The sequence below is a fragment of the Balaenoptera musculus genome, chromosome 15, assembly GCF_009873245.2.
Source record: "Balaenoptera musculus isolate JJ_BM4_2016_0621 chromosome 15, mBalMus1.pri.v3, whole genome shotgun sequence".
In the NCBI taxonomy this organism is placed as follows: domain Eukaryota; kingdom Metazoa; phylum Chordata; class Mammalia; order Artiodactyla; family Balaenopteridae; genus Balaenoptera; species Balaenoptera musculus.
The window spans coordinates 27,676,511-27,689,160 of NC_045799.1; the positions used below are offsets into that span (position 1 = coordinate 27,676,511).

The following is a 12,650-nucleotide window of genomic DNA, read 5'->3' on the forward strand; positions in this document are numbered from 1 at the left end:
TCTTTCATAACTTATGTGTCTTATATTTCCCCCCCAGGATCAAGAACAGGAAATTTGTTGCATGAGGTGTTCAGGAAAGACTATTCTCAAACAGAATCATAGAAAACACAATTGCTGTGAGATTTGGTTGCACTTTACTGCTCATAGCCTAAGGCCATGAAGATGCCAATAAAGGCTGGAGCTCAAGAACACGAACCCAGATCCAAGGCTTCCTCTCTGGCACCCAGCCATGAAGCTCCTTTTTCCTATCTTTGCCAGCCTCATGCTACAGTACCAGGTGAACACAGGTAATGTGAAATCCTAGGTTTAAGAGGGAGCGGTTTGAGGAAGCAGGGATTTGGCTGTCCATGATAATGGGAACCCAAAGAGACGCTAAAAAATGAGATGCCCAAGATATGGCTGAAAAGTTTATGTACTGCATCAGTCATACACCATCCCCCACATATCCCCATAGGCTCCAACCCCAGACTGTGTCTGATGGGGAAACACAGGAAGCTACAGAGAAAGTAGGATGTTGTTTGTGTACTCAGAAATTATCCAACATATAAAACTGCCTTCCTGCCCTCTAATAGTTGTCATCTGGGACTTATGCCAAGTCCACTTCATTTTCGCTCTTTTTCTAATTTAAACCATCTCTTGAAGTAAAGGTTCCTATCAGTTTGTACCTTGGTATAATAAGGAGGAAGTCCTTACCCTTACACTCAGAAAATCTCCTCTCAGGATCCAGTAAACAGGTCTATGTTCTCCATCTCAAATTTTTCAGATTTTTATAGAGTTTCATTCCTTCTCTCAGCCTTTGTTTTATTAGAAATCCCCAAATTACCCATAGGAGCATCTAGGAACACATCATGGCAAAAAGCTGAATCAGAAGTTTGGCCACTGTTTTTTGAAAAGAAGATAGAAACATTGAGACTTGTTTCAAAATACAAGAATCATCCAGATATTAAATTGGCAATGGGTCTAGGAAGGGAAAGAAAAAAGAGTCAAAGATGTTTCTATTTTTTTTTTATGTTGGGACCTTAAGAGAAGGGCTATAATATAAGCCAGTATGGCTGTGTCATCTTGGGTAAAGTCAAATTTGAGCCTCAAATTCCACATAAGATAGTAGGGTTAATCAGTGTAGCTGCTTAAAATACAAGAATTTTACAGTGTTGTCTTCGGTGAGAAACAATATTGAAATGCATGTGAACATTAGGTGCTACATAAATCTCTTGTGCTTTATAGAAAGTCAGTTGAATTGTTGAGTGAGGGAGAAGCTTCTTGATTTGGAAAAGAGAAATAGATGGAACAATGGGATGGAAAAATCATCCAGCAGATGAAGATGAGGTACTACTCTAAGCAGGGAATTTAGAGATATAGATAACAATGTGGGAGTTATCTTCATAGAGATGAGGTTAAGGCTATGATAATAAATAAGACCTCTGAGGGACATAGTGTCCAGAGAGGCTGAAAATGATAGAACACCATGCCCCAGGAACCACAGGTCAAGCGATTGTCAAGGAGAGTGAGGTCATGGACCACTGAGTTTGGCAAGAACCCAGAACTTCTGAAAGTCTTATTGATTCTCTTTTGAAATTCTTTCTTGAATTAGTTTTATGATAGATTTTACTCTTGTTGGTATTTCCTAGGATCATGGGGAGAGATAGTGATACTCTACAAGTGTCTACGATTAGAGGTCTAAAATCTTATCTTGAAGCAAATAATTGCATTCCCTTTTCCTCTTTAGATTTTTTAAATTATTCAATGAAGGGAGACTAGAGACTTATTTTGGATTTCAGAGGTGTACAAAGACTCTCTTGGCCTGCCAGTTGCCTCCACCAACATCCCTAACCACTGTACTTAAAATTTAGCATTAACAAACTCCCTCTGCCTCTATTCCTCTTGCTCCAGCAATTTTAATATCATATCTAGTTATTAACCTTAGCACTTTGGTTTTCTCTTTTCTTTGTGCAGAATACTTTGGTTTGGGAAGATGTGTAATGGGTTTTGGGAGATGCAAAGACCACTGCGCCATGGACGAAAAAGAGGTAGATAAATGCAAAAAGAAAAAATGTTGTATTGGACCAAAAGTGGTTCGACTGATAAAAAGCTACATACAAAATGAAATGCTCCACACACTTGAAGAGGACTCTCAGGAACTGCTAAAAATTACCAAGAATTTTAGTGTTGTGATGCAAACAAAAAATCATACTTTATCTCTTCTGCCCAAATTCAGAAGTGTCAACCCTTTTGCCAGCATCAACACCATCATCATCCCAAATGCCACCACTGTGAACTCTGCCACCACCAACCCCATGATCACAGGAAAGATAATACACACTGCTACTTCTACCAAGAGTGACACCAAAAAAAGAAGAGATTCAGCCACTGACTCCCCACCACCAGCACCACCACCATAGACACTGCTGACAACATGACTGGAGCTGGAGGAAGCAGATGAGCAGGGATGTGGGTCTTTCCTTTAAAACACTAAGCTCCTCTTTATCTTTGCTTCTATAAACTGAGACATAGAACTGTTTCCTTTATCATCAGTCATTCAATAAACACTGTTTAAGCACCCACAGTTTACATAATGTTATCATTCTCTCAGGAGCCTCAAAGAGGAGATAGAGCTAGAAAAAGATAGAATTTTAGTTTACATGCCCAAGAGAAAGCAAGCACCAGGAATGCTGACTACAACATTGAATTTGGCCCATGGATGGACCAAAATAAGCCCCTGTAATGAAGATTTATGGTTCTCATATTATGTGCTTTTCTTGGGGCAACAGGAATGAAAACAGCAGACATATTTTCTTTTTTCATAGATTTTTCCCCACAGAAAGAACGATATGCAAAATAGAATGTGAGGAGAGCAAGTCTACCTTCTCCACAGAAGAACATAACCTAAGTTCATGAGGCCATTTAAGATAAAAATATGGGGGACTGAGAGGAGGGAAGAGGGGTAAGGGAGAAGATATATGACTTCTATCTCTGAGCCAAGGCATTTTCAACATGATTCCCAGTGGGACAACAGGCAACAGGTAGAGCGGTTCTTCCCATAGATACATGATACGGACCACAGATGCAAATCATGTAGGTAATTTTTAATTTTCTAGTAGCCACATTAAAAAAATGTAAAAATAGGGTCTGAAAAGCTAAAAAGCATTTTAAAAAATGTTTTTAAAAAGCACTGCCCCACCAAATGCAGCCCTGCCCACCAGAAACACAAGATCCAGCCCCACCCACCAGAACACAGGCACCAGTCTCCTCCACCAGGAGGCCTACACAAGCCAACCTTACCCACTGGGGGCAGGCACCAAAAACAATGGGAACCACAAACCCGCAGCCTGTGAAAAGGAGAACCCAAACACAGTAAGTTAAGCAAAATGAGAAGACAGAGAAGTATGCAGCAGATGAAGGAGCAAGATAAAAACCCACCAGACCAAACAAGTGAAGAGGAAATGACAGTCTACCTGAAAAATTCAGAGTAATGACAGTAAAGATGATCCAAAATCTTGCAAATAGAATGGAGAAAATACAAGAGATGTTTAACAAGGACCTAGAAGAACTAAAGAGCAAACAAACGATGATGAACAACACAGTAAATGAAATTTAAAATTCTCTAGAAGGAATCAATAGCCGAATAACTGAGGCAGAAGAACAGATAAGTGACCTAGAAGAAAAAATAGTGGAAATAACTACCACAGAGCAGAATAAAGAAAAAAAATGCAAAGAATTGAGGACAGTCTCAGAGACCTCTAGGACAACATTAAGTACACCAACATTCGAATTATAGGGGTCCAAGAAGAAGAGAAAAAGAAAGGGTTTGAGAAAATATTTGAAAAGATTATACTTGAAAACTTCCCTAACATGGGAAAGGAAATAGTCAATCAAGTGCAGGAAACTCAGAGAGTCCCATACAGGATAAATCCAAGGAGAAACACGCCAAGACACATATTAATCAAACTATCAAAAATTAAATACAAAGAAAAATATTAAAAGCAGCAAGGGAAAACAAGAAATAACATACATAAGGAAAACAACAAATAACATACATAAGGTTGACAGCTGATCTTTCAGCAGAAATTCTGCAAGCCAGCAGGGAGTGGCAGGACATATTTAAAGTGACACTTTCACTTTTGTAGGAAAAACCTACCACCAAGATTACTCTACCCAGCAAGGATCTCATTCAGATTTGATGGAGAAATTAAAACCTTTACAGACAAGCAAAAGCTAAGAGAATTCAGCAGTACCAAACCAGCTTTAACAACAAATGTTAAAGGAACTTCTCTAGGCAGGAAACACAAGGGAAGAAAATGACCTACAATGACAAACCCAAAACAATTAAGAAAATGGTAAAAAGAACACACATATCAATAATTACGTTAAATGTAAATGGATTAATTGCTCCAACCAAAAGACACACACTGGCTGAATGGATACAAAAACAAGACCCATATATATGCTGAGACACACACTGGCTGAATGGATACAAAAACAAGACCCATATATATGCTGTCTACGAGAGACCCACTTCAGACCTAGGGACACATACAGACTGAAAGCGAGGGGATGGAAAAAGATATTCCATGTAAATGGAAATCAAAAGAAAGCTGGAGTAGCAATTCTCATATCAGACAAAATAGACTTTAAAATAAAGACTATTACCAGAGACAAAGAAGGCCACTACATAATGATCAAGGGATCAATCCAAGAAGATATAACAATTGTAAATATTTATGCACCCAACATAGGAGTACCTCAATATATAAGGTAAATGCTAACAGCCATAAAAGGGGAAATCGACAGTGACACAATCATAGTAGGAGACTTTAACACCCCACTTTCACCAATGGACAGATCATCCAAAATGAAAATAAATAAGGAAACACAAGCTTTAAATGACACATTAAACAAGATAGAATTAATTGATATTTATAGGACATTCCATCCAAAAACAACAGAATACATTTTCTTCTCAAGTGCTCATGGAAGATTCTCCAGGATAGATAATATCTTGGGTCGCAAATCAAGCATTGGTAAATTTAAGAAAATTGAAATCGTATCAAGTATCTTTTCCAACCACAATGCTATGAGATTAGATATCAATTACAGGAAAAAAAGATCTGTAAAAAATACAAACACATGGAGGCTAAACAATGCACTACTAAATAACCAAGAAACCACTGAAGAAATCAAAGAGGAAATCAAAAAATACCTAGAGACAAATGACAATGAAAACACGATGATCCAAAACCTATGGGATGCAGCAAAAGCAGTTCTAAGAGGGAAGTTTATAGCAATACAATCCTAACTCAAGAAACAACAAACATCTCAAGTAAACAACCTAACCTTACACCTAAAACAATTAGAGAAAGAAGAACAAAAAAACCCCAAAATTAGCAGAATGAAAGAAATCATAAAGTTCAAATCAGAAAAAAATGAAAAAGAAATGAAGAAAACAATAGCAAAGATCAATAAAACTAAAAGCTGGTTCTCTGAGAAAATAAACAAAATTGATAAACCACTAGCCAGACTCATCAAGGAAAAAAAGGAGAAGACTCAAATCAACAGAATTAGAAATGAAAAAGGAGAAGTAAAACCTGACACTGCAGAAATACAAAGAATCACAGGAGATTACTACAAGCAACTATATGCCAATAAAATGGACAACCTGGAAGAAATGGACAAATTCTTAGAAAAGCACAACCTTCCGAGACTGAACCAGGAAGAAATAGAAAATATAAACAGACAAATCACAAGCACTGAAATTGAAACTGTGGTTAAAAATCTTCCAACAAATAAAAGCCCAGGATCAGATAGCTTCATGGGCAAATTCTATCAAACATTTAAAGAAGAGCTAACACTTATCTTTCTCAAACTCTTCCAAAATATAGCAGAGGGAGGAACACTCCCAAACTCTTTCCATGAGGCCACCATCACCCTGATACCAAAACCAGACAAAGATGCCACAAAAAAAGAAAACTACAGACCAATATCACTGATAAACATAGATGCAAAAATCCTCAACAAAATACTAGCAAACAAAATCCAACAGTACATTAAAAGGATCATACACCATGATCAAATTAGATTTATCCCAGGAATGCAAGGATTCTTCAATATATGCAAATCAATCAATGTGATACACCATATTAACAAACTGAAGGATAAAAACCATATGATAATCTCAGTAGATGCAGAAAAAGCTTTTGACAAAATTCAACACCCATTATGATTAAAAAAAAAAAAACTCTCCAGAAAGTAGGCATAGAGAGAACTTACCTCAACATAATAAAGGCCATATATGACAAACCCACAGCCAATATCGTTCTCAACGGTGAAAAACTGAAACCATTTCCTCTAAAATCAGGAACAAGACAAGGATGCCCACTTGCACCACCATTATTCAACATAGTTTTGGAAGTTTTAGCCACAGAAATCAGAGAATTAAAAGAAATAAAAGGAATCCAAATTGGAAAAGAAGAAGTAAACCTGTCATGGTTTGCAGATGACATGATACTGTACATAGAGAATCCTAAAGATGCTACCAGAAAACTACTAGAGCTAATCAATGAATTTGGTAAAGTAGCAGGATACAAAATTAATGCACAAAAATCTCTTGCTTTCCTATATACTAATGATGAAAAATCTGAAAGAGAAATTAAGGAAACCCTCCTATTTACCATTGCAACAAAAAGAATAAAATACCTAGGAATAAACCTACCTAAGGAGACAAAATACCTGTATGCAGAAAACTATAAGACACTGAGGAAAGAAATTAAAGATCACACAAACAGATGGAGAGATATACCATGTTCTTGGATTGGAAGAATCAACACTGTGAAAATGACTATACTACCCAAAGCAATCTACAGATTCAGTGCAATCCCTATCAAACTACCAATGGCATTTTTCACAGAACTAGAACAAAAAAATTCACAATTTGTATGGAAACACAAAAGACCCTGAATAGCCAAAGCAATCTTTGAGAAAGAAAAACGGAGCTGGAGGAATCAGGCTCCCTGACTTCAGACTATACTACAAAGCTACCGTAATCAAGACAGTATGGTACTGGTACAAAAACAGAAATATAGATCAACGGAACAGGATAGAAAGCCCAGAGATAAACCCACGCACATGTGGTTACCTTATCTTTGATAAAGGAGGCAAGAATATACAATGGAGAAAAGACAGCCTCTTCAATAAGTGGTGCTGGGAAAACTGGACAGCTACGTGTAAAAGAATGAAATTAGAATACTTCCTAACACCATACACAAAAATAAACTCAAGCTGATTCACTTTGTCATACAGCAGAAACTAACTCCAATAAAGATTGTAAAGCAATTATACTCCAATAAAGATGTTTTTAAAATGTAAAAATAAATAGGTGAAATGAATATTAAAAATAAATTTTACTTAATGCAGTAAATCCAAAACATTATCATTTCAATGTGCAATTAATGTAAAAATTATCTGAGAGATTTGCATCCTTTTATTGTACTAAGTCTTTGAAATCTCATATGTATATTACTATTACAGCATATTTCATCATACTAGCCATATTTCAAGTGCTCAATAGTCCCATGCGACTAGTGGCTACCATATTGGACAGCACCAGGTTAGAGAGTTTGAGGGCACAAGTAGCTGTAGGGCTATTAGACAAATGTGATGATGTTGATCTAGAGAAGACAGCCATATCTCTGAGGGCTGTGGTACAGAATCTAAGAGTATAGAAATACAGATCCAGTGCTCCTGGGCTAACATTTTGGGTCTGGCACTTTTTAGCTGTGTGGCCTTGAACAAATCACTTATCCACATATGAGCATTTGTTTATAAAATGGAGATGTAAACATTATATTATATTCCAGAATCCGCTTCCTTATATCCCAGGACACACTTCATTTTATTGCTCAAATTACAATGGCATAGACAACTAGCCCAGTTTTTTTAACATATTCCTCTCTGCTACACATCACCTCCTTCAATTTAAAGACCACCTTTCCTTAACCTACTGGTTCTTTACTACAATTTCACCCTAAGGAAGACAAAGATTTTCCCACAATGCCCCACAGTGATACTAGAGCGCAACTTTTTAAGATATGTGACTCAAACTGTTTGTACAACAGAAAAGAGTTGCCACACAAAGAATAATTTGAACTCCTGCTAGATACGTGTTCCCAGAAGAACCCCAGGTATATCTTATGAGTGTTAGATTCTCTCCCTGCTACAGCTATTCGCCAAACTCTTGAAAGTCCAGCTTATCTTCTCTTAATTGGAGTGCCCTCTTCATTTTCCACTCACAGAAAGAATAGAAAGTTTCTTTCTCACCTAAGTTTAAGGGTTTCTTTTGAGTCCTGATTTCCTGTCATAGAACTCACCCATCTCTTCTCAGGATGAATGATACTGGAGAACATCCTTTTCCTTAGAGAAATCCTGCAACCACAACTATGGTAAGTCTCCAATAACTGTCCTCCCCTTTCATTACAGTAGTAGAACCCTCCTAATGTTAGCTTGAGCCAAGGCCAGTCAGAGTAAATGCTACATTTCCCAGACAGAATTGGCCAGTCTTCAATACAGAGAAGCCAGAAATGACCACCCTTGCAAGTATTCATTAATATTCTTAGTGAAAACATCTTATTTTCTATTTTAAAGTCAGAGAGGAGCCTTTTTCTAAGCCTTGGGAGCCCCACCGTGACTGCAAGTTCTCCCCTGGGATTCACCATAGCACATCCTAGTACAATCCCCAGACTCCACCACTCAACAAGGTTAAGATTCACACTGACACCTCCAGTGATGCCCCGAAACCCTACCATTCAGGGGTTATGTGACTCTGAATTTTTTAACTTCTCAGAGATAATCTTCAAACCCAGACTGATCAGATTAGAAGCCCATGAACATTCCACTAGCTAGCATTGCTTCTATAGAGCACTTTACAGTGAACCATCAATCAATCAATCAGTCAATCAATCAATAAACTGCTTCCCTACCTTGAACTATGTATGAAGTTGAATCCTTCCTACTTTGCCAGGTAGCAGGTTAATCCCATATGTAAGGATGAATTTGCTGCTTTTATGGCAGGGGAGAATACAGGGTAGGACTAATAGGAAGAGAGGGTTTGAGAGGGAACCTTAACTTATTAGAAGACCTTCCTTTTACTACCCACATCACTTACAATAGCCCAATTTCCAGTCCAAAACTACTTTGAAAATACTGTTTATGAACATGAATTGTCACTTGTAAAAATTATAAAGCTCGAGACTATGATGAGTATATATAGATCCAGCTGACCTATAAAAAACCTAAGATGATGGGGAGAAGAGCACAAAACTACAGGTTAAAATTTGGGAGCTGGAGATAATGTCCAGAAAAATATTAATTAAAGTAAAAGGCCTCTGAGGCTCAGAAAGTAGGAGGGGGAACGGAGGGTCCCGGAGGACAAGGGAGGCACACAGCAGCTGGTACTGCTTATCTAGGCTCCAGCCTGTACCCAATTGAGTGGAAAAAACTTTGAGCAGGAAACAACATCATGGCTGACTTCCCTGCTCTCTACTCATCTACTCAGAGAGCCAGAGACTCTTCTGACCTGGCCAGTTCCCATGGAAGACAGAGGTTATCTACCTCCTTTGACAACACACTAAATGATCCAAGGACCATGTTATAGACTGAATCGTGTCCTTCAAAAATTCATATGTTGAAGCCCTAACCCCCCAATGTGACTATACTAAGAGAAAAGACCTTTGAAGAAGTAATTAAATTTAAATGAGGTAATATGGTTGGGCCCTAATCCAATATTACTGGTGTCCTTATAAGAAGAGGAAGGGCCATGAAGTGTGCACATGCACAGAGGAAAGACCATGTAAGACTATCTACAAGCCAAGGAGGAGACCCCAGGGGAAACCAAACCTGGCAACACTTTGATCTTAAACTTCCAGCCTCCAGAACTGTGAGAAAATACATTTCTGTTGTTAAAGCCACCCAAGCTATGGTATTTTTCTTTAGCAGCCCGAGCAAACTAATGTGAGTCATAAAAGAGATGATATCCTTTTTCTCCTTCTTTCTGAGCTCTGGGTAAAAAGAGGTAGGAACAACAGATTCCTCTTAAAACACTCTAAGGCCTCTCTGCCTTCGTTCTGGTTTTGTCAATAAGGAAAACTGAGCAACCTTAGTAGGATTTGTATACTCAAACCCAAGATACCAGTTTATATAAAGTTATAGTCAGACGTGACTGTTTATTGTAAACTCTGAGAATAAAAGCCACAGAATGCATACTAGAAGACAACAAGCATGGAATGATTATTTAATCATTGTCAAATAATTTGAATTTTTGCACACAAACTCGGTTTGAATTTACTAATAAATACCAAAAGTTGCTATTTTAGGGGGAAAATAGAGGAGTCCATTTGTGCTTAGTGTCATAATTTGCAAGTGACAGCACCATAAGTCTGACTTCCAATTCCAGCATATGAGTTGAATGGATCACGGCACTTACCATTGCTGCTGGGACAGTTGCAATTGGTCATCTGGCTTACAAAAGATTTTATGTTAAGATCACTGCAGCAAATCTATGGTAAGCCTTCATATCCAGAAAGACAACTTCAAGACAGTACATGTTTTAGCTTGAGGATTTAGAAAATAATGGTGTGTACTGCCATTATTGGAGATCTGAAAATTTCCCATTATGTGATGTGTCTCACATAAAACACAACAAAGAGACTAGGGGGAATTCCCCAGAAGTCCAGTGGTTAGGACTCAGCGCTTTCACTGCCTAGGGCCAGGGTTCAATCCCTGGTTGGGAAACTAAGATCCCACAAGCCACGTGGAACAGTCAAAAAGAAAGAAAGAAAGAAAGAAAGAAAGAAAGAAAGAAAGAAAGAAAGAAAGAAAGAAAGAAAGAAAGAAAGAAAGAAAGAAAGAAAGAAAGGAAGAAGGAAGGAAGGAAGGAAGGAAGGAAGGAAGGAAGGAAGGAAGGAAGGAAGGAAGGAAGAAAGGAAGAAAGAAAGAAAGAAAGAAAGAAAGAAAGAAAGAAAGAAAGAAAGAAAGAAAGAAAGAAAGAAAGAAAGAAAGGAAGGAAGAAAGAAAGAAAGAGACTAGAGACCACATGGGACCTCTAATCATTAAGAAAAAGAAACTTAAATGCTGCAGACCAACTTGTCATGATGTTACCTGACTGTTTAATTAGAATAACTATCACTTCTGTCTAATTCACTTCCCCTGGATTCTAGATATTGCAGACTGCAAGTTTCATATTCATGGCATTCACCTTACTTGAAACATTGTGGTGCATACTTGTTTTAAAAAAAAAAGAAGAGAGAGGGCTTCCCTGGTGGTACAGTGGTTGAGAGTCTGCCTGCCAATGCAGGGGATACGGGTTCGAGCCCTGGTCTGGGAAGATCCCACGTGCCGCGGAGCAGCTGGGCCCGTGAGCCACAATTACTGAGCCTGCGCGTCTGGAGCCTGTGCTCCGCAACAAGAGAGGCCGCGATAGTGAGAGGCCCGTGCACCACGATGAAGAGTGACCCCCACTTGCAGCAACTAGAGAAAGCCCTCGCACAGAAACAAAGACCCAACACAGCCATAAATAAATAAATTAAATTAAATTAAATTAAAAATTAAAAAAAAAAAAGAGAGAGAGAGAAAATAAAGACCGACCGACCTCGTGGCCTGTGTGTTATTTTGGTCTTATAAGGGTCTGTTTCTTTAAATTTAAAATAATGACATCAGAATATAGTTGTATATTGAAGTTAACATGTTAAATTATTCTTAAAATCATGTATACACAGATTGTAATTGTTAGTTTGAAAAAATATTAATCACACTTTCGTATTAGTTAACCTAGAAAGTAAATCAGGTGTGATTAAGCTACATTAATTTCTTAATATAATCCAGGAAAAATCTGTTATGACCTTGAATTTCTTCTTGACAGAGACAATGATCTTGCGAAAATATGACTTCTGTGTTTTCACAGTTTTTAATCAAAATGAACTATGAATGCTATTCCACTTAACTGTAAGTAGGCCAGGTCAATAATAAAAGGGTGGTAAGTTTTTTATATTCATTTTTTTAAGTACATTTTTAAAATTTCTTTAGTCATTCAACAAATATTTATTAGCATTTACTCCTTCTTGGTCTCTGGCCAAGACACTAAGGATTAGGAGCCTCCATCCCCAGATAGGCAAGGGGGAGTGGGTGCTGAGGATGTGGATGAGAGGAAATAGGAATGGGCTCCCAAAAGAGTGATACCTCATATGCTCTTAAAGAATGAGTAGAGGGACTTCCCTGGTGGTGCAGTGGTTGAGAACCCACCTGCCAATGCAGGGGACACGGGTTCAACCCCTCGTCCGGGAAGATCTCACATGCCGTGGAACAACTAAGCCCGTGTGCCACAACTACTGAGCCTGCATGCCACAACTACTGAAGCCCATGCACCTAGAGCCCGTGCTCCACAACAAGAGAAGCCATCGCAATGAGAAGCCCGTGCACCACAACAAAGAGTAACCCTCGCTTGCCGCAACTAGAGTAAGCCCACACACAGCAACGAAGACCCCAATGCAGCCAAAAATAAATAAAATTAAATTAAAATAAAATAAATTTAAGAATGAGTAGAGTTAGATAACTGTGTAGGGGCTGTAGCTTTTGGACACTGAGGATCAGAGGAACCCTTTGCTTCC

The 12,650-nt window shown here is 38.2% G+C and overlaps 1 protein-coding gene across 1 annotated transcript; it reads left to right on the forward strand.

The window, feature by feature from the left end:
- Positions 1-219: 219 nt before the first annotated feature.
- On the forward strand, positions 220-2,553 carry DEFB129 (defensin beta 129). Its single transcript, XM_036827434.1, has 2 exons — positions 220-287; positions 1,954-2,553. Exons 1-2 carry the CDS (start codon positions 230-232, stop codon positions 2,397-2,399), a joined length of 504 nt encoding a protein of 167 aa, XP_036683329.1. The 5' UTR covers positions 220-229; the 3' UTR covers positions 2,400-2,553.
- The last annotated feature ends 10,097 nt before the right edge of the window (positions 2,554-12,650 follow it).

Excerpts from the sequence above, each read along its gene's own strand:
- DEFB129 (XM_036827434.1), top strand. The coding sequence starts at position 230 with ATGAAGCTCCTTTTTCCTATCTTTGCCAGCCTCATGCTACAGTACCAG. Across the intron at positions 288-1,953 it reads ACAGTACCAGGTGAACACAG|AATACTTTGGTTTGGGAAGA; the intron begins GTAATGTGAAAT and ends TTCTTTGTGCAG.